Source organism: Diutina rugosa (genome assembly GCF_008704595.1).
Source record: "Diutina rugosa strain CBS 613 chromosome Unknown scaffold1_size794362, whole genome shotgun sequence".
NCBI classification, from domain to species: Eukaryota; Fungi; Ascomycota; class Pichiomycetes; order Serinales; family Debaryomycetaceae; genus Diutina; species Diutina rugosa.
Genome location: NW_022995155.1, coordinates 477,256 through 498,525, shown reverse-complemented (window position 1 = coordinate 498,525; position 21,270 = coordinate 477,256). Strand labels below are relative to the sequence as shown.

Sequence of the window (21,270 nt, the reverse complement as noted above, 5' to 3'; positions counted from 1 at the left end):
AGGAGGGGAAGACGGAGAGGGTTTAGTGCTGTATTTGATGGGGTCAACTGCAGTTTAAAATAAAGTCAATGTTGGCAGAGGGTTATAGAAGACATTTGAAGTATCTTCATTACTTTTCGTGGTTGCGGGGCACCGTTTAGGCCAGTATAATTGGGGCTAGCAATCGCCTTGAGCCGCACCGATGCGAAGGATAGGCGAAGTCGGAATCGGGTTTCGAGGAGGGGAGCGGGTGAATTGTAAGAATTTTGTAGTGAAAATGGCAATTTCTAAGGCGGAGGGGACGGTAGAAACCACTCGTGACCAGCCCATACGGTATCGTCATCTGGATCAGCGTCCATAGCCGTCGTTTGTCTGTCTACGACTCCGAGGGCTAGCGGCATTTTCATTGGCCGCTGGCACCCGGACGACTGTGGTTGTGCGCTATGTGCAGGGCCACATCGGGCAAACTTCTCATCCCGAACAGCAGCGGCCCTCATAAAACTAGGCAATTTTTTCTGCTGAGACCCACCACGTTTCTTACCACCATGTTCAGACAAGTTTCCAGAGTCGCTGTTGCTCCCCGCTTGGCGAGATCCTACGCCATTGCCGGGCAATTCACTGGTTCGAAAGGTGCCAACGGCAAGTACACCGTCACTTTGATTGAAGGTGACGGTATCGGTCCCGAAATCGCCGAAGCCGTCAAGCAGGTGTACTCGGCGGCCCAAGTGCCCATTGACTGGGAACCCGTCGACGTCACCCCTCTTTTGATTGACGGCAAGACCACCTTGCCCCAGCCCGCCATCGACTCCGTCAACAAGAACTTGGTGGCGCTCAAGGGTCCCTTGGCCACCCCCGTCGGTAAGGGCCACACCTCGATGAACTTGACCTTGAGAAGAACCTTCAACTTGTTCGCCAACGTGCGTCCCTGTAAGCTGATTGTCGGCTACAAGACCCCTTACGACAACGTCGACACCGTGTTGATCAGAGAAAACACCGAAGGTGAGTACTCGGGTATCGAACACACCATCGTCCCCGGTGTCGTCCAATCGATCAAGTTGATCACCAAGCCCGCGTCGGAAAAGGTCATCAGATACGCCTTTGAATACGCTAAGCAAATCGGCAAGCCCCACGTGTTGGTGGTGCACAAGGCGTCGATCATGAAGCTTTCCGACGGGTTGTTCGTCAACACCGCCAGAGAAATCGGCAAGGAATACCCCGATGTCAAGTTGGACTTCGAATTGTTGGACAACACCGCCCTTAAGATGACCGCCGACCCCACCCAATACAACGAAATCGTCATGGTCATGCCCAACTTGTACGGTGACATCATGTCGGACTTGGCCTCGGGCTTGATCGGTGGTCTCGGTTTGACCCCCTCGGGTAACATGGGTAACAAGGTGTCGATCTTTGAAGCCGTCCACGGTTCCGCCCCCGACATCGCCGGCAAGGGCCTCGCCAACCCCACCGCCTTGTTGTTGTCGTCGTGCATGATGTTGAGACACATGAACTTGCTGTCGGACGCCGACCGTATCGAAAAGGCCGTGCTTAAGACCATCGCCTCTGGCCCCGAAAACAGAACCGGGGACTTGAAGGGTACCGCCACCACCAAGCACTTCACCGAAGAAATTATCAAGAACTTGTAATGAGTATATAATGCAATAGACGCGTCCATGTTAGTGTCCTATATCTTAATTCTTTCCGCCGCCTTCGCCAAGTCGTCGTCGGTGGCCTTATCCTTCGCAATTTTATCCAAGACCTTATTAGTGCCCTCAACGATCGCCACGTGCTCCAACTTGTGAACCCGGTCTTCGTAGTCGTCTAACAGCTCATCCTTTCGTAAGTCAAGCTCCTTAATTACAATCGGTTCGCCTTTATCGACGTCGGCAATCACGTAGTGTATCATCACCCCGGCCTTAGTGATCTCACCCGCCTGGCCGGCCTTCCACGCCCGTTCAATCGCATGAGTGCCGTCAAAGGCATTAGGCAAAGCGGGATGGAGATTGATAATAGTGATTCCGGCAGCTTTTAATGGGTCCAAGATCGCGGGCAGCAAAATGAGCATCCACCCAGCACACACCACCAAGTCGGGCTTTTTGGCGATGATGATATCGGCGAGATCCTTATCGAACTTCTTTCGTAACTGCTGGCGTTTGTCTTTTTCTTCCTTGGGCGTCCCTTTGTAGTATTCTTTGAGCAGATGCACTTGCGACGGGATCAGCGCCTTTTCCGCCCGCTTGAGCCCGTAAGCATCCGCCTGGGACAGAATGACGTCGGTGATGGTCCCGTTGAGCTTTTTCAGGTGCTCGGCATCGATTAACGCCTGAAGATTTGACCCCAGGCCAGAAATAAGGACGATGATGTTCATGGTGCCCTCCGGAAAATTAAGACGAGTCAAACTAATTTACGCGAAGATAAGGCACAATCGGTACCGCCCGCCGGTGTAGAGAATCAGTCACTAGTATCTATGACAATTGGTGGATTTTGCCACTGCACCCAAATAATTTTTATTTGCTTTGCGAGTAGGGTCGTCGTTTATGGGCGTCGAGGACGCTTTATCATTAACTGATAACTATCTTCCCGGGGGAGTCGCACGGCGCTACCATACAGCCATGTTAAACATACATAGTGACAATTAACCGTTGACTTTTTTTTTTCCAGTTTAATTAGGTGCGGGCACTAGACGCCTGACATATCCGTCAATTCCTCCACCCGTCATTTTCTATGTCTCATTCGATGCATCTGTCTCAGCTTTGATGACGTCGAATTATATAAGTGCGTAGGGGGTTACGCTGTACTGAAATGGTCACCAAGTGGCGACGGCGGGGTATGCGAGCTAATGATTGCGGTGAAGCCACTGACCAGGACTTTCTAGGCTGACAGTGGCAAATAAGTCTCCTACAAATCGATTCATTGATACCCCTGTTCACTTACTTTTCAGTCATTGAGCGGGAATTTTCAGTCTTTGTAGTGGTCTGGTCATTGACCCTATGATATGCCGTGCATATAGTCTTCGCCAATGTGGAGGCCACGAGTTCCCTTTTTTGGTGCGATCGATCCATATGGCAAAGTACAAGTGTCGCCGGTGTAAATGGTTGAGTTTAAAAGTAGACCACTAGGGGCTGCCTTTTTCGAGCCAGCATCAAACATGCTGTACTGGCTACCGCCTTAAGGGCATTGCCGGGTAACACTTTTCCTGCACCTCATCGGGCAGGGAGCGACGTCCTGCACCGAGGCCCTCGCACCCCTCTGGCGTGCCATCGTTACTAGAAAAAAATTTTCGCCTCTCCTCTTCACCACAAGCTCGAACTTTCAAGATGGGTATGTATTAATCAAAGGGATTGAGGCGATTGGCGGTGTTTCTGTTGGATTCGACAACCACAGGGTTGTTTCCAGGACGATATTATCTATTGGAGGCTTCAGACTGCCGCCATCGGTCACCAAGAAAATCTTAAAAAGATGGCTCGATCACGATTACTAACTTTGATTAGTTGCTTTCACGATTGAACAGATCCGGGGTTTGATGGACAAGGTTACGAATGTTCGTAACATGTCGGTCATTGCCCACGTCGATCACGGTAAGTCTACCCTTTCCGACTCCTTGGTTCAAAAGGCGGGTATCATCTCTGCCGCTAAGGCCGGTGAAGCCAGATACATGGACACCAGAAAGGATGAAATGGAAAGAGGTATTACCATCAAGTCGACCGCCATCTCGTTGTACTCGTCGATGGACGACGATGACGTCAAGGAAATCAAGCAAAAGACCGACGGTAACTCGTTCTTGATTAACTTGATTGACTCGCCCGGTCACGTTGACTTCTCGTCGGAAGTTACTGCTGCTTTGAGAGTCACCGATGGTGCTTTGGTCGTCGTCGACTGTGTTGAAGGTGTGTGTGTGCAAACCGAAACCGTGTTGAGACAAGCTTTGGGTGAAAGAATTAAGCCCGTCGTGGTCATTAACAAGGTCGACAGAGCCTTGTTGGAATTGCAAGTCACCAAGGAAGACTTGTACCAATCGTTCTCGAGAACTGTTGAATCGGTGAACGTCATCATCTCCACCTACTCGGACAAGGCCTTGGGTGACGTCCAAGTGTTCCCTGAAAGAGGTACCGTTGCTTTCGGTTCCGGTTTGCACGGTTGGGCTTTCACCGTCAGACAATTCGCCACCAGATACTCGAAGAAGTTCGGTGTCGACAGACAAAAGATGATGGAAAGATTGTGGGGTGACTCGTACTTCAACCCTAAGACCAAGAAGTGGACCAACAAGGACAAGGACGCCGATGGCAAGCCTTTGGAAAGAGCCTTCAACATGTTCGTGTTGGACCCCATCTTCCGTTTGTTCGCCGCCATCATGAACTTCAAGAAGGATGAAATCCCCACCTTGTTGGAAAAGTTGGAAATCAACTTGAAGTCGGAAGAAAAGGAATTGGAAGGCAAGGCCTTGTTGAAGGTCGTCATGAGAAAGTTCTTGCCTTGTGCTGACGCTCTCTTGGAAATGATTGTCATCCACTTGCCCTCGCCCGTTACCGCTCAAGCCTACAGAGCCGAAACCATGTACGAAGGTCCCGCTGACGACCCCTTCTGCACTGCCATGAAGAACTGTGACCCCAAGGGTGACCTTATGTTGTACGTCTCGAAGATGGTGCCCACTTCGGACAAGGGTAGATTCTACGCTTTCGGTCGTGTGTTCGCTGGTACCGTTAAGTCGGGTATGAAGGTTAGAATCCAAGGTCCTAACTACGAACCCGGTAAGAAGGACGACTTGTTCTTGAAGTCGATCCAAAGAACCGTGTTGATGATGGGTAGATTCGTCGAACAAATTGACGACTGTCCCGCCGGTAACATTGTCGGTTTGGTCGGTATTGACCAGTTCTTGCTTAAGTCTGGTACCATCACCACCAACGAAGCCGCTTACAACATGAAGGTCATGAAGTTCTCGGTGTCGCCCGTCGTGCAAGTCGCCGTCGAAGTCAAGAACGCTAATGACTTGCCCAAGTTGGTCGAAGGTTTGAAGAGATTGTCTAAGTCTGACCCTTGTGTCTTGACTTACATGTCGGAAACCGGTCAACACATTGTTGCCTGCACTGGTGAATTGCACTTGGAAATTTGCTTGCAAGATTTGGAAAACGACCACGCCGGTATCCCCTTGAAGGTCTCGCCCCCTGTTGTCTCGTACAGAGAAACCGTCGAAGGCGAATCCTCGATGACCGCTTTGTCGAAGTCGCCCAACAAGCACAACCGTATCTACGTCAAGGCTCAACCTTTGGGCGAAGAATTGTCGCAAGACATCGAATCGGGTGTTGTTGACCCCAAGGCTGATTTCAAGGTCAGAGCTAGAGTCATCGCTGACAAGCACGACTGGGATGTCACTGACGCCAGAAAGATCTGGTGTTTCGGTCCCGACGGTACTGGTCCCAACGTTGTTGTTGACCAAACCAAGGCCGTTCAATACTTGAACGAAATTAAGGACTCGGTTGTGTCTGGTTTCCAATGGGCTTCCAAGGAAGGTCCCATCTTGTCGGAACACTTGAGATCGGTGAGAATTAACATCTTGGATGTTACCTTGCACGCTGACTCGATCCACAGAGGTGCTGGTCAAATCATGCCTACCATGAGAAGAGTTACTTTCGCTTCGATGTTGTTGGCCGAACCCGCCATCCAAGAACCCATCTTCTTGGTTGAAATCCAATGTCCCGAAAACGCCATTGGTGGTATCTACTCGGTCTTGAACAAGAAGAGAGGTCAAGTCATCTCGGAAGAACAAAGACCCGGTACTCCCTTGTTCACTGTCAAGGCCTACTTGCCTGTCAACGAATCGTTCGGTTTCACCACTGAACTTAGACAGGCCACTGGTGGTCAAGCCTTCCCCCAATTGGTCTTCGACCACTGGGCTGTCTTGAACGGTAACGTTACCGACCCCAACTCCAAGCCTGGTGCCGTCGTTGCCGACGCCAGAAAGAGAAAGGGTTTGAAGGAAGGTGTGCCCGACTACACCGAATACTACGACAAGTTGTAAGTTGGTTAATAGTGTGTATACTGAACATTGTGTGAAATTTTAAAACTACGTAGGTTTAAAACTGTGCGCTAAGCGCACAGTAAACATTTCTTATGTTACAGAGCTTGGTCCATCACTAGTAGAGTGTTCGCCAAGCCACCTAAGGCGGAATATCTTGACGGTGTTGCCGGGATGCCATCGAAGCCAGCGGTGTCTTGCCAAGACGATTCAGTGTTGATGGCGTTGACAGATGCGCCAAGGACTTAGTGCTCACCATGTCTCCGATGTAACGTCGCCGGAGTCGTACGGCGCGATTGGACCTAAAGATTAGTCAAGTTTAGTTTCAAGAGTAAGCCGTTCGGACCCACGGGTAATGTCACCGTTCCACCACACCTCAGCTCGAAAATGTCCGGTGTAATGCCCTACTATTTTTCGTTGTTGACAGCTATTGGCTGTAAGGATTATTGTGCTTGCATAGTTAGATAGAGGATTCCCCGGTCACAAAGAGTGGCGCGATAACTACCTGAACTACGAAACTAGGTACAGGGCGGCGCATAAAAATTGTGTGACTTTCGAGCATTTGACACAGGACATTTGCAGCACCAACGTGTTTGTTCCCGTTTATTCCGGCGCAAGCCAGATGTGCATTTTGTTTTCGTCCGAGGGCGTGCATTCCACGGAACTGAGATTGGCACCAAGGAGATGAGGCGAGGGGGTTAAAGTTTAAGTTATGTCACATCTCCGATGTATCTCAAGCTTTTTGTGTCTGATTTAAGCCAAGCGCCTACATTGTTGGACGGAGTTTGCGGCCATCGAATCCCAGCTGGCATAGCAGCCAAACATACGCTTGATTGATGAGGGATACACAAACCCAGGCGTTGTCATTGAGATCGTCAACAATGCTACAATTCATTGTGTTTGTGGCGGGGTATCGGCATTGTTGAGGTCGTAAACAATTAGAGCTAGCATTTAGTCAACACAATTGAGTAGGGATATACAACTGGAGCGTAGACCAACCTAATATACAACGGTTTATGATGATCGTCGGTCTAGATGCCCAAATGTTTCTTTACGTGTCGGTAATTTTTCAATCGTGCTTTTGAGATGTAGGTGTTACTGCACATAATGCTTGCACCATACAGGGACATGAGGAAATGTCGTCTCAGGGAGAAATTCCGCTGCTAGGTGCATTAAAAAAATAATCTCTGAGTAAGTCGAACCCTTCAGTGAAGACCTACAGGCAGCAGTTCACGAACATCGTTGCCAATACGATGCGTTCTTAGATTTGTAATATGCGGAATTAATGCTTTTTAGTGCACTAGTCAATCTCGTTCCCAAATGCTCCTAGAGGAGATCAACCAATATTATTCCCTTGTATTGTTTATTGTCCGGTCCTACATTCAGGGGTTGAACACGCATCGCCGGCTAAGCACCTGAACAAAGAATCCTCATGGTGTCATCACCGTAACTCGTGATTTACGCCAGACTCTCATCCTGTGGCTGCCATGAAACTTTCATGTGGAACACAAAGCAACCTGACAACATTCTCCACTTAATTTCAGCAGGGCGGTGTAAAGGCTCAATTTCAAGCCACAAAAGACCAAGTGTTTCAGCGAGGATATTATACAGCAACCATGGATCTTTAGTGGCGTATTGTTTGTTAAGATTTTTCGATGTATCGCACTCTATTGTAGTGGGGCCAACGCCGTTGCCGTCGGAGGTAGGCGGAATGAAAGTCCCCGCCAAAGCAAGCCAAGCCTCTCGTTTGCTAGACCAAACGAGGTCGTCGTCAATTCCCCAAAATATGCTGTTGACGTGACCTCCCCAGAACGGCAATCCTGTATCCCAATAGCGTTCGAGTCCTACGGCTGGCGTTTTCAACCCCTGGCATTTTTTTCTCATCGGTGGTGCGAACACGCTTTTGATCTAGGTGACACCAAACTCCCATGGTTAACGTCGGTCCCAAACACGTCGCCAGCGGCGGCTTGCTACTAAGTGTGGCCCTGGTGCTCCTTCTATTGAAGTACTGGTTTTTTCTGAACCGTGGGCTATATACCCCCGACTTTTCTCACCTCGACAAGGTTGAGTATTATGACCTTGGCGAATACCAAGGCAGCGGCCATGGCTGGGAGAATGACGAACGTATTCTTTTCCTCGTGCCGTTACGGGACGCCCTGGCCCACTTGGGGATGTTCTTTGACCACATGGCCAACATGACCTACCCCCACCATTTGATTGACTTGGCCTTCCTCATCTCCGATACCCTGGATGACACCGTCGCGGTGTTGACTGAAAAGTTGATGGAAGTGAGAGAGGAGTACGGGCTGATGGAGATTTTCTACAAGAACTTTAACCAGGTGGTGTCGCAGCTGTTCTCTGACCGTCACTCGTACAAAGCTCAAGGCCCTCGGAGAATGTTGATGGGGAGAGCTCGTAACTGGTTGTTGCTGAGTGCGCTTAAACCCTACCACTCTCACGTCCACTGGAGAGATGTTGATGTGGAGACGATGCCGGCAACAATTTTAGAAGATTTAATGTCCCACGACAAGGATGTGATCGTCCCAAACGTATGGCGTCCCCTTCCGTCGTTCTTGGGGCTGATGCAGCCCTACGATCTCAACCTGTGGCAGGAGCTGGATGGCGGCTTACAGTTAGCGGAGACGTTGGACGAGGATGCGGTGATTGTCGAAGGGTACGTAGAACTCCAGACGTGGCGCCCTCACTTGGCCTACTTGCGCGATCCCTACGGCGACCCTAACGTGGAGATGGAGTTGGATGGTATTGGTGGGGTGTCGATCATGTCTAAGGCGAAAGTGTTCCGGCTGGGGGCCCATTTCCCGGCGTTTGCGTTTATGAACCACGCCGAAACCGAGGCGTTCGGCAAAATGTGTCGTCGCATGGACTACCTGGTGGTGGGGCTCCCTCACTACGTGATCTGGCACATCTATGAACCACTGAATGATGACTTGAAGCACATGGAATGGATGGCGCAGGAAGAGGTCAGGCAACGCGAGGAGGCCAAGATCAAAAAGGTATATGATAAGGTGTGGGACAAGGCGTTCGACGACGTCCTGAGCCGCTGGCAGAACGAGAGGGCGAAGTTTTTGAAGAACACCGATATGCTGAATGTGCGCAAGGTCCACGTCGACTGGCTGGGGGTGGACGATTGGGAAATCGACCCGGTGGCTCAGCCTGAGCAGAAGCTTGCTGACTTCAATCCGTGATCGGCGCTCGTCTCTGCTGTTAGTATTATTTTCTGTATAGTAATCGAATAATATCGCATCGCCCTCTAGACGGTAAACACAAAAATCTCCCAATGCCGCTTACCTAGTGGTTATCGCGTATACCTTCTCTTCCGTTGCATAGGGGCTTATTGTTCTCTGGAATACATCCCGTGCCTGTCGCACAGGAAGGCGTCCATGCCACAGGGAGAATCTCTCGGGGAACTCCTTTCCTACTGCACTGCGTTTAGATATTAGATAAGAGCGCGTTGTGAAATTGGCAGAGGTGAGAGAGGGCAACAGCGGGCGTCTCGGCGATTGAGAACGTAGCCATCACAAAGACGACGATGGGGAATCAATATCAAAAATGGCGCAGTTGTGTCTGATGGTTCGTCTAAATATTTGTAGTTGTTGGGCTAAATATGTCTGGTGTTGGGTGTTGGAAAATGCCGTTTGTCGGAAACATGGGGCGATCTTCATCTATAGTGGCCTGCAACCACGTTTCCAAGGTAAATAGTAGCTGTTGACAACCACGGCTATATTTGCCCAATACAAATTTTGAAAATATTTTTTGCGACACGTCCCTGTCCAATGCTTTTGAAGGCCTCACCAAGGCCACGGGCTTGAGGCTGCCGTTTACGATAGATACGACCGCAACACGACGTAATCTACGAACGTGTTTCATTGTTATCATGACTAAGGGTGAGGGAGTTGCCTTCAGCCCCGACACCGTGTCGCAATACGAAGTCATCGGATTAAAACGCCTAAAGTGCTGCCTGATATTAAGGCGATGCCGTAGTGGCGCGCCCTATGTTTGAGGTTATGTTTCATGAAACGATAGAGGTAGTAGTGTCTCATGACGGGGACGCTTGCTGCTGTTCATCGCATTATTGCCCCATTCTCCGGCTTTAAGACAATCGAACGGTACCCCTTGCCTTTCCCACCCTTTCTCCTGAACACGCTCTTTGACTCCGACGCCATCAATGAGAATATTTTTTCCTTTTTAGAAATGCAATCCTGAAAATGTCGCTATATGCGCGAGGTAGGTCAATGCAACCTGCGGGCTCCAACGTGTATACATCGACGGTTGCAAAAATATATGAAAATTAGTTCTAAGGGAAGCGCGCTTGCAGACGCAAAGGTTTATAAATCGCCATTGCCCTCAGATCATGGTCTCGGTACTGCGCCATGGTCAACGTTCAATCGCTTATCGCCGTCGCTACTTTGGCGGCCACCGCTGCCTCGGCTAACGTCCAATGTATCTTCAAGGGCAAAGTCCTCGCTGAATCTGTCGACTCGGAAACCGGGGTCTGCCCTTGGCCCATCCCTGACGATTTGCCCGTCAACTTCAAGTACACTTCGCCCGAAGAATACTTGGTCGACGCCTACTACTGGAAGGGTGATGACAAGTACTGGAACGACATCAGAAATGAAGGTCGTATCATCAACCTCCCCATGGCGCAAATCGTCAACAAGAAGTTGACTGGTTTCTTCCACGTCCACAAGGAAAAGACCCCCGATGCCAATTCGACCTTGCTGTTGAGAAAGAGATTGTTCAAGGAAGAGTACCTCATCAAGAGAGACGAAATCGACGACTTCATCACCAACGAAGTCCAAACTGAAGACGGTGAAGAAGTTCCCGATGACTCTATTAACGACTTTGAATTCCCTCCCGCTGTTGAATCGTCGTCTTCTGAAGAACCCACTTCTACTGATGCTTCCGACAAAGCTTCGGCCACTGGTTCCGACGAAGCTTCCGCTACTGGCTCTGACGAAGGTTCCGCTACCGGCTCTGCTGAAGCCACTGAAGGTTCTGCTACTGGCTCTGCTGAAGCCACCGAATCTGGTGAAGGTTCTGCCACCGGCTCTGCCGAAGCCACTGAAGGTTCGGCCACTGGTTCCGCTGAAGCCACCAAATCTGGTGAAGGTTCTGCCACCGGCTCTGCTGAAGCCACTGAAGGCTCGGAAGAACCTATTGAAACCATCACCACTACCCAGATCCACACCAAGACCGAAACCATCATCAAGTGTGACGACAACAAGTGCCACACCACCACCCAAAAGCAGACCCAAGGCCCCGTCACCACCACCGACGAACAAGGTAAGACCATCACCACTACCGAATGGTGTGCTCAAGAAACCGTGATCATTGAAACTTACGACGAACAATGCGGTTGCTCGAAGAAGGTGCCTGCCACTGAAGGTGTTGTTACCACCACCATCTACAAGAGCCAAAAGCCCCAAGTTGTCGAAGTGATCACCTGGTGCCCCGTGCCTTCGCAAGTCATTGTCACTGAAACCGTGTGCTACAACAACAAGTGCCACCAAACCGAAGTCGTTGCTACTCCTACCAACACCAAGCAGGAAAACAACGCTCAAGTGACTGACTACCACCCCGTCGACCAATTCGAACACCCCACCCAGGGTCAAAAAACCATCACCGTCACTGTGTGCCACAACAACCAATGCGAAACCTCGGTCGTTCCTTGTGAAACTCAAACCCAAGTTACCCAATCCGGTAACCAAATCATCACTTTGACTTCGACCGTCCCCGTTTACGTCACCACCCTCAGCTCGGGTGAAAAGCCCCCTGCTGGCCACACCACCTACGTCGCCGCTAACCCTGCTCCCACTGGAGCTGCTCCTGCTCCCACTCAAGCCGCCCCTGCTCCTACCCACGGTGCTCCTGAAGCTGCACCTGAAGGCCAACACCCTCAAGTGATCACCACCACTGTGTACTGCAACGGTGAAGCTTGTCAACCGGCCCCCACCAACGGCGCCCCCATCCCTGAAGGTGCTCACCCTCAAGTGATCACTACCACCGTCACCGCTGCCCCTGAACAACAACCTCAACCTCAAGGTGAAAAGCCTCAAAAGCAACCTCAACAACAAGGTGAACAAACTACTTTGGCTGGCGAAGAAAGACCTGCTCCTCTTACCACTAAAGGTCCTCAAGTGGAAGGCCCTGCTCCCGCCCCTGCTGCTCCTACTTCGTTGCAATCGCAAACCGTTGAATCTAAGCCCACTTCGCCCGTGATCACTGGCTACGAAGGTGCTGCCTCCGGCTTGTCGGTTGCCAAGGGCTTGATTGCTCTTGCTTGCGCTGCTCCTCTCTTCTTGTAAGGAGGTTAGAGCCTAATTTCGAGCTTGTCGCGGGTTCTCATCTCGGAGGATGGTGCCTCGCCATCCTCTAGGTAGTGATGGTGAGGGCCGCCGTGGTCTTTGCGATCGCTCCTTCTCGAGTGCCCGTTGATCTTAAGTATTTAATCCTGATACCGTTACGTGAATAATGATTTACTTTTCAAAACTTAGTAACCAAACCGCACGACATTTCTCAACTCTCGTAAACAATTTTTTTACGAAGGTTTTTCGAGATCTAACTTAATCTACCGTCGTTGCGGTAGACACAGCCGAACTAGATTTGTGAGATATGTCTTTCACAGTCTTGCGTATGATGATCACTGTCAATATTCTTTAGGCCGCTTTTCATGATAGTTCGTCAAATTTAGCATACGCTGCTATGCTATCTCAACTAGCTACGATACAAAGCAATTCGACCACTAGACATACGTACATTTGGGATAATATCACCTTGATTCATAGGCATGGACTAACTCAATGGAGAAAATTAAACTAAAATTGTTTCGATGGCACTCCGTGACTCGCCACGGAATGTTACGCTGTGGTGGCATTTGAAAAATGTTCTGTGAGGACGGTTTGTGTTACTAAGTTCCCTCACAGGTAACCAAGTTTGTAGAACTTTTATTGATTGCTCTGTGCACCCTACGACGTACGGTGCTGGTAGACTAAGTTTGAGACCAAATACAGATCAAAGTACATGAAAACAGACAAAACCATGTACTTTCATAATTTTAAGATATCTAAACCACGTCGGCAAAGGCTACACCCAACTCGGAGTCGCCCTGGCCGTAATATAAGAACCATTTGCCATGAAATTGTACCACGCCTTCACAGAATACCACTTTGTCCACCTGACCATTCTTTTCATTATCCGACTCTGGACGCATGAACGGACGTTCAAGTCTGGCAACAGGACCTTGTTCAATTGCTGGCAAATCAACGAGCATCTGACTAAGTGTGTATGTGGTAGGTTCAAGTCCTAGCTGATCGTCACCATTAGTCAGAGCATTATACAAGAATGCCCATTGTCCCGTTGTAAGCTTAATGGGAGCGGGACCAGGCTCAATTAACCGTGACTCATAGGGGAACCTCGGTACAGTAAACACCTCAGGATTGGAGAACAGACCCGCCATTGTCCAGTTGATCATATCCTCTGAGTAAGCCAACTTGTGATTGCCTTCGCCATACACCATCCAGTACCTGCCATTGACTTTCTCGTTGAAGATCGCCCCCAGTTTCAGCCATTCCGACCCTTGCTCACCATCTTTGCTTGGCTTGACAAAGGGGGGAAGCTTAGTCCAATTGAGCAAATCTTTGGAGTATGCCACACACAACCGAGCAGTTTTACTATCGTAGCCCGTATAGGTGACGACAAAGCGTTTGTTTTCGTAGTCAAACACGATCCGGGGATCCTCACAGCCCCCTTTTGCCTCCCACGGCTCCGTAGGATAGATGATCGGCTTAGGGTACTTGGTGAAGGTTACCCCATCTGACAGCCATGCGAGGCCGACACTCGACGTTTTATTGGTTGATTGTGCTCGATACAATAACCACACCCTGTCGTCGACGACAATGGCGGTGGCATTGTATAGGTAGCCGCTTTCGAACTCGCGGTTTTGGTCGGGGACCAAGATCGGGTTGTGCTCGTACCGGGTGAACGGACCAATGGGGAACGTCAGCGGCGGCTGGTACTTCTTGTCGTTGACAACACAGTTGTCGGCGTCGACCACGGGCACTTGCATTTTTTGGTAAAGGCAACAGATTAGGCACTGCTCACGATTTTCTGGGGTTTATCTCGATGACGTCATTGGGTGTCGGGGAGGGGTTGGAGTCACCCGGAAGGAACCTGACAAAGTTCAGCTTTTTGTGGTACGGCTGCCAGCGAGCCTCTGGCCAATGACAAATGGGACACGGCACGTAGAGATTTTAGTCACGCCGTTAGCGGGAGGCACACCATAGACCGGATCATCGGAATGCGCTCATCATCATTTCACCTTCAGACAATTCCACATTTTCCATTTTCGTGGGGCTTTCAATTGCTATCACTGTGTTATTGATAATGAAAATATCGTGCCACCACTGCCCCTAATAGACCACGTTTGACTCGTCCCTCACCCCTCTGCCAGTGTTTTCCGTTCTAGACTCGGCCGCTAACCACTGACTCGCACTACCGTTCCCCAAACAGCGTCGCACCCTCAGTGTCTAACCGAAGCCCGCTTTTGACAAAGTTACCACCGACTGTAGTGCCATGGGCCATCTTCTTTCCCACCCGATTGAAGATAAGCTGATCGAGGGCGGCTCCCACTCGCGAGTATCGTATGCAGTGGGGGCAATGCAAGGGTACCGGATGACGATGGAGGACGCCCACAGCGTCAAGATCAACGAGGAAGAACTGGTGGCCATCTTCGGGGTTTTCGATGGCCACGGAGGCAAACTGGTGGCCGAGATCGTCAGTGAAAAGTTGACGCTGCTATTGTTTCGCCAATTGAACCACCACCCTTCCATGTCCCAAAAACAGGTGATCGATATCACCCGGGACCTGTTTCTCCGCATTGACGCCCAGATCCACAAGCACGGCCGCTACGAGAACGTCGGCTCCACCGCCATTGTCGTCATCGTCTACAATAAGAAAATTATCGTCGCTAACACCGGTGATTCCCGAGCCGTGTGCTCTATTAACGGCACCGCCAAGACACTACTGTTTGATCATAAGCCCACGGTGATGGGCGAGCTTGTCCGCATTGAGAATGCTAATGGTTACATTGCCAACTCGCGAATAAACGAGATCCTTGCCCTTTCACGGGCGTTTGGCGACTTCCACTTCAAACACCCGTGGCTCGATTCCACCCAAAACAAATATATTATCCAAAACAGGCGATATTTCCACAAAGGTAAAGTCGAGCTCCCTCCTGAGCTTTTCATGGTCACAGCGGAGCCCGACTTCCTTGTCTACGACATCGATGCCCACGGCGCGCCTCCCGAATTCATTGTTGTCGCTTGTGACGGTATTTGGGATTGCTTCAAAAACCTGGATTTGATCCGATTGATTCGCCACAAGATTGCCGTCGGCTGGCTGCTCCAAAAGATTACCGAGCACGTCCTACACGAGCTGTTAACTAAAGCCAATCTGTATACTGGCGTTGGCTTCGACAACATGACGTTGATCATCATTGCCATCCACCCCAACCAGACGATGGAAGATTGGCAACACATGATCAGCCACCGAGTGGAGCGGGCCCGAGGCCTTCGCAAATGATGAAGATTATGATGATGCCTACATTCACTGACACCAGCGACTAGACTTGGCGGCGGCCTTAATACCATTCCTTTTATCTCTTTGCCACTAACGCCCGTACTAGACCCTGTCTTTAAACGCCAACTAGACTTTGAACTAGACTAGCCATGACAATATCACGTTTCTCCAGCTACACTTTCAAACCGCATATCCCCATATAAGCCTTCTCCATTAAGCAAAGTCAATTAAACTTCAAACCTTAATTCCGTATGATTTTGGTCGAATCTCGAAATATCCCGGTACTAATCACGCTTTTCTTTCAATTTATTGCTGGAAATCGAGCTTACATAATCGACGTATCGTGTGAGCCCACTTTTTCTTTGCCAGCAACCCCACCCCTATCTACGGCTAACAAAACGAGGTCGAGGTCAGCTCACTTTAAACTTCATGGCAACCACCATGACCCCCACCAACTGTATACATTCACTCCAAGTACTAAAGCCTTCTTCAACTACCGTGAAATCCAACTGCCTCTTCACTCGCCTTTGCAACTTATTTTTGTCGGCGATAATTGCCAGAAAGCGCACACAGGTTGACTACCTGCACGCCAACGATCCTCACTTTTCGTTGTTTACAACTTACCTACATCGTTAGCGGTTTGCGACAGAAAGCATCCCGAGCATTGGCCGACGTCTTGTGTGTGGAAGTCATACCGTGCCTTTGATAGGTGTCGTTTTGGAATTGCATTGTGCATTTACCTAATCTCAGAGCTTGCCGTTGACCGGTCTATCTCCGAGCCCCTCATATACCCAATTGATTGGCATCCGCCCTCACCATCATACAACCCCTAACCTCCATAAGGTGTCTGGTTGAATCTCATACATATTGCTTACCATGTCATGGAACGATCCAGTGATCCTGCTAATGCAAGACCCCGACTTATTCACCACTAAGGAACTGTCGGCAAACCTTACCGACTTCATCAGCGGGCTCGCTGAGCGCCGCATTTCGAAGTTATGCAATCAGGGTGTGGCTATCCTCAAACAATTGGAGAAGATCAATGCCCTGTTTCGTACCTGGGAGTTCATGCTGATGGATTACAACCTGGATCGACATTTCGGCGATGAGGGTAAAGATGTCCACTCATTTAATCAGAGCATCGCCGAGCGAGTCATGGATGCGTGTAAAGACCACCAGACGAAGCTCTACTATATTGGCATTGACATCGACAACCTCACCAAGATATCCCGCACTTTAACTCCAATCGAGTACATCAGTGATCTGGGGACCTTACTCACTCTGTTGGTGCTTCGGTCGATCCGAACCAAAAATGAAGTCCAAGAACGTACCACCGTCGCTTACTCAAAGGCTAAGCTCATATTAATAGGAAAGGAGTTGGACGAGATTGCCGAGCCCGATGTGCTGGCGCAGTATAAGCAATTATTGGGGCTGCTAATCAAACAACTCAATGAAGCGATCGAAGAGGATGACACCGAAGGCAAATACGAATGTCTTGCGGTGATATCCGATATGGAACTGATGTTCGAGACATTTAAGTCAGAAAAGCTTGCGGAACGCCAACAACAGCTGGCAGTTGTACCCCACGAGTACAAAGACTACGTCGACTTGGGTAAGCCAAGCGACAATAGTCATGTTGGCGACGACGAACCGCAGCCCTATTTCGCCGAAAAGGAGTTTCCTCATGACCCGTACGATATCCACGACCCGAACAACTACGATAAACCCATCTCCCCGCCCCTGCATCAAACCACCATGTTCGAGGATGACTTGGCCTCGGAGTATAACCTGTTATACACCCTGCTGATATCGCAATCGGCGCCTCTTGTTCGTTCGATTACCAAGTCACCCACGAAAAAGTTCCCTCGCCCCGAGCTGACGCTGCTGCAAGAGCTTTACCGAACCTCGATCACTGAGGAGATGCCCTATTTAATGCTGGCATTCTCGCTGGCGAAGAACATCACTGAAGACGTTCAACATTACAAAAATGATACCACCACTGTGCAAAAAACACAGCATAAGACCCGCAAACCGAAAACGTCCACCGCAAACAACCTGCTGCTGATTTCCCTGTTACCTACCCGCGAAACGAACCAGAATATGCTGATACCTCGGTCATTGGGCGACTCAGCACTTTATCTGGGGCTGAGTATGCTCAAGCCGTTGCCGCAGTCTTTCTTGAAGGACGGCAACAACACCATGTTGGCACGCTTGGGTATCAAACCTCAAGTGATTTCAGTGCTGACCCCGTACACTGAAGAAGACAATAAGGAAAACACCTCAAACGCGCTTACGCCGTTGACGAGAGAAAACCTACGCAGTTTAGACGATTTGGTCGATTAGGTCCCTTTATAGATTTATTGCATACCACCACCTTTTTTGAGTGATCTACGCCATCAGCGACATGTATTCACAGCATGCTTAAATATCTAACAATTGGCCAATTCCTTGACAAACGATTCCCCCCAGTATCCCGAGGTATACTTGTTGATGTAGTTAAACAACTTCTCAAAGTTGATCTTTTTCTTTTCTTCGGGAAGCGTCAACAGCTCTTTGATGGCATCGGAAAGTTCCTCTGTGTTCCACGGGTTAACGATGATAGCCCCATTCAAAGATTGAGCAGCACCCGCGAATTCTGAAAGGATGAGGGCCCCTTGCTTCTCTTGTTGACAGGCGATGTATTCGTACGACACCAAGTTCATACCGTCACGAGTGGAACTGACAAGACACACGTCCGAAACAGCGTACAAAGAAATGAGCTCGTCAAAGGGTACTGACTTGTGGAGGTAGTGAATGGGAACAAATTCCACCGTGCCAAAGCGACCGTTGATGCGACCAACAAGCTCGTTGACCATGGCTCGGAGGTTTTGGTACTCTTCGACATCACCCCGCGACGGCACTGCCACTTGGACAAGCACCACTTTGCCGATCCACTCAGGGTTTTCTGATAAGAATATTTCAAAGGCATGAAGCTTTTGCGGTACACCTTTGATGTAGTCTAAACGGTCCACGCCGACGATAATTTTGGTATCGCCAAACTTCTGTTTCAACTGCGCAATTCTGTCCTTCACTTGCGGTTTTTGCAACCCTTCGATGAACTTATCGGGGTCGATCCCAATGGGGAACGCCCCCACGGTGACGTGGCGTCCTTTATACTTAACGCCATTGGGTAACGTGGTCGCTCCCGGGACAATTCTCAGCACCGACAGCAAGAAGTGGCGGGCGTAGTCGTAGGTGTGGAACCCGATCAAGTCGCAATGCAACACCCCTTCAAGTATCTCTCGCCGCACCGGGAGGATCCGATATATTTCCAGTGACGGGAACGGGGTGTGCAAGAAGAAGCCGATTTTGTTGTTTTTGGTTTTGAGCCGCTCCCGTAACATTTCTGGGAGGAGCATGAGGTGGTAGTCATGGACCCAGATCATGTCGCCGTCCTGGACCTGTTTGACGATCTCGTCGGCAAAGATCTCGTTGGCCTTTGTGAATGCAGCCCAGGCAACCTCGTCAAACGTCATTTCACCCGGGTGGTAGTGGAAGAGGGGCCAGAGGATCAGGTTGGAGAACCCGTTGTAGTGCAAGTCGGCGGTGCGATCATCCATGAAGATGGCGGTGCAATTGAACTGTTCCTTCAATTCCTTGTTCACCTTAGCCTGCTCGTCGTCAGGGAGCTCCTTTCCTGGCCAGCCGAACCACTGGAACTCGGTGGTCTTTTTGAGGCCCAGCAACCCGGTGACGAGGCCGCCCAGCGACATCGAGTACGAATACAGGCCGTCGGCATTTTTCCGTATCGTCACGGGCAACCGGTTCAGAACAACGATCACTTTGGAAGACATCGCAATTGGTTGTGGTGGGGGCAGTGGGGGAGGGTTTTGGGTAATGTAGTGCTATTCGAGCTAGGTTGGGTAGGCGCGGCTGCGAGGCATTTAGCTTGCTGTGAGTGGGCCCGAGGGGGCTAGTGCCAACATGAAATGTTGCTCTGGGCGGCACTAAAAGATAATGTGAGGTGATCTCGGGGCGTGGTTTAGCTGTTGTTACATTCTGTAAGGGCTACGGCTCAAGATCAGTTGATTCAATGGGTAATCTTAAGTGGTACACGCGGCTGCCCATGTGGCGGGGTGGAGGGTCGTTTCCCGTGTCTAAGATCTATTGGCTACAATATTTTAGGTGTGAAAAGCGATATAACCTGATCTGCTGGTTACGTCATTGCTGCTTCAGGTTTTTTTTAACCCCTCCACTAGCCTATTCAGGGCTAGCGATGACAGGCTGCAGACGGGCACAGTAGCAACGGAACGACGGCAAATGAAAGGCGATGCTGTGCCACGTTCTAGTATTAGTGAATCTTATACCCCCGTACCTAAGAGGCAACGGTCGAATATATCTTGGGGCTTAGACTATCTGGAGACATAAGGGGGGGGTAAGGGGGGTGTTTCACCCCTCCTTCAGTAATGTATATAAAGGTAATTGAGGCTAGTACTGGTCACGTGAGACTGTCAATTTGCCTGTTGCCTTTCAGCTCTTTTTTTTTTTTTTTTCCAGAGAGATCCATCACGTGAACGAACGCGGTCAATTTCTCCAGGCTGTCAATTGATACCACAAGACTACTCAACTGTCGCCGACAATGTACACGCCATACTCGGGGGATATTCCCGCTCAAAACTTGCAGCATCCACAACCCCAGCATTTAAATCAGCAGTTCCAACAACACCAACAGCAGCCACCGGCGCAGCAAGGGTACCAGCAACCACCGTTCCAGAACGCAGGCTACCAAAACCAAGGCCAATTCCAACAGCAGCCACAACAAGGGGCCGGTTTCGGGATCTTCAACGACCAGGCAGCGCTGTTTGCCTCACAATTTGCCAAATCACAATTTGAACAGTCTAACTCATACTTGCAGCAAAACTTTGGCTCGTTCATCCCTGGTACTGGCGATCTCAAGTTCTATTTCCAAGTGAGCAACAGCTATGTGCTAAAGAAGTTGACGATGGTGTTGATGCCGTTTGTGAATAAGGACTGGAACCGTAAGACGATGGCAGAAGTGTCGGGCGACGGTTCCACCCAGTACGCGCCGCCGGTGTACGATGTTAATGCCCCCGATTTATATATTCCGTTGATGTCGTTCGTCACCTACATTTTGTTATGGCTGGTGTTCCAAGGGCTCAAGGGCGAGTTCCATCCCGAGTTGTTTGGCATTTTGGCGTCGCAAACGGTGGCGTTTCTGGTGCTTGACATTGCCATTTTCAAGATTGGTCTTTACTTGCTTGGTTGTCTGACCCAGCTGAGCATTTGGGACCTTGTGCTGTTCTCTGGCTACAAGTACATCACGGTGATCGTGTTGTTAGTGCTCCAACACTTGGTGGGATTGTGGTCGGTGATTTACCTGATTTGTTTTGTGGTACTTGTGGGCTTGTTGGCAGTGTTCTTGATGAGACTGTTGAAGTTTTTGGTGTTGCCGAGTCGCAATGCCGCCAGCGGTATAACCGACAAGCAGAGAAAGCGGCGCGTGCAGTTTTTGTTTGTTTACCTGACGGTGGTACAGTTGTTAGTAATCTTTGTTATGAGCCGATCATGATACTGTCGGCATAACCACTACCCCAGCTTCTTAGAGAATACACAGAACGATGACCTTCGGCGATCCCCGCAAACTACCCCTTGGAACCCTCTCGGAACTATTCCTGCAGACGGTG

General features: G+C 49.9%; 10 protein-coding genes across 10 annotated transcripts; 7 read left to right on the top strand and 3 right to left on the bottom strand. All coding sequences in view use genetic code 12, as the record gives it.

Moving 5' to 3' along the window:
* Positions 1–524: 524 nt before the first annotated feature.
* Positions 525–1,622, top strand: IDH2 (isocitrate dehydrogenase (NAD(+)); the record flags this gene model as incomplete). The annotated part of the gene is made up of 1 exon (XM_034156297.1): positions 525–1,622. The coding sequence occupies one exon, from the start codon at positions 525–527 to the stop codon at positions 1,620–1,622; it is 1,098 nt and encodes a 365-aa protein (XP_034011778.1).
* A 38-nt stretch (positions 1,623–1,660) lies between these two features.
* ADE8 (phosphoribosylglycinamide formyltransferase) lies at positions 1,661–2,344 on the bottom strand (the record flags this gene model as incomplete). Its single annotated transcript, XM_034156296.1, has 1 exon — positions 1,661–2,344. One exon carries the CDS (start codon positions 2,342–2,344, stop codon positions 1,661–1,663), a length of 684 nt encoding a protein of 227 aa, XP_034011777.1.
* A 1,155-nt stretch (positions 2,345–3,499) lies between these two features.
* EFT2 (elongation factor 2) lies at positions 3,500–5,992 on the top strand (the record flags this gene model as incomplete). The annotated part of the gene is made up of 1 exon (XM_034156295.1): positions 3,500–5,992. One exon carries the CDS (start codon positions 3,500–3,502, stop codon positions 5,990–5,992), a length of 2,493 nt encoding a protein of 830 aa, XP_034011776.1.
* A 1,925-nt stretch (positions 5,993–7,917) lies between these two features.
* On the top strand, positions 7,918–9,195 carry ANP1 (Anp1p; the record flags this gene model as incomplete). Its single annotated transcript, XM_034156294.1, has 1 exon — positions 7,918–9,195. The coding sequence occupies one exon, from the start codon at positions 7,918–7,920 to the stop codon at positions 9,193–9,195; it is 1,278 nt and encodes a 425-aa protein (XP_034011775.1).
* Positions 9,196–10,380: 1,185 nt separating this feature from the next.
* DIURU_003521 (uncharacterized protein) lies at positions 10,381–12,315 on the top strand (the record flags this gene model as incomplete). The annotated part of the gene is made up of 1 exon (XM_034156293.1): positions 10,381–12,315. The coding sequence occupies one exon, from the start codon at positions 10,381–10,383 to the stop codon at positions 12,313–12,315; it is 1,935 nt and encodes a 644-aa protein (XP_034011774.1).
* Positions 12,316–13,073: 758 nt separating this feature from the next.
* Positions 13,074–14,075, bottom strand: DIURU_003520 (uncharacterized protein; the record flags this gene model as incomplete). The annotated part of the gene is made up of 1 exon (XM_034156292.1): positions 13,074–14,075. The coding sequence occupies one exon, from the start codon at positions 14,073–14,075 to the stop codon at positions 13,074–13,076; it is 1,002 nt and encodes a 333-aa protein (XP_034011773.1).
* Positions 14,076–14,581: 506 nt separating this feature from the next.
* On the top strand, positions 14,582–15,589 carry PTC4 (type 2C protein phosphatase; the record flags this gene model as incomplete). The annotated part of the gene is made up of 1 exon (XM_034156290.1): positions 14,582–15,589. One exon carries the CDS (start codon positions 14,582–14,584, stop codon positions 15,587–15,589), a length of 1,008 nt encoding a protein of 335 aa, XP_034011772.1.
* An 873-nt stretch (positions 15,590–16,462) lies between these two features.
* On the top strand, positions 16,463–17,929 carry DIURU_003518 (uncharacterized protein; the record flags this gene model as incomplete). Its single annotated transcript, XM_034156289.1, has 1 exon — positions 16,463–17,929. The coding sequence occupies one exon, from the start codon at positions 16,463–16,465 to the stop codon at positions 17,927–17,929; it is 1,467 nt and encodes a 488-aa protein (XP_034011771.1).
* An 86-nt stretch (positions 17,930–18,015) lies between these two features.
* TPS1 (alpha,alpha-trehalose-phosphate synthase (UDP-forming) TPS1) lies at positions 18,016–19,419 on the bottom strand (the record flags this gene model as incomplete). The annotated part of the gene is made up of 1 exon (XM_034156288.1): positions 18,016–19,419. One exon carries the CDS (start codon positions 19,417–19,419, stop codon positions 18,016–18,018), a length of 1,404 nt encoding a protein of 467 aa, XP_034011770.1.
* A 785-nt stretch (positions 19,420–20,204) lies between these two features.
* On the top strand, positions 20,205–21,155 carry DIURU_003516 (protein transporter YIF1; the record flags this gene model as incomplete). The annotated part of the gene is made up of 1 exon (XM_034156287.1): positions 20,205–21,155. The coding sequence occupies one exon, from the start codon at positions 20,205–20,207 to the stop codon at positions 21,153–21,155; it is 951 nt and encodes a 316-aa protein (XP_034011769.1).
* Between the last annotated feature and the right edge of the window lie 115 nt (positions 21,156–21,270).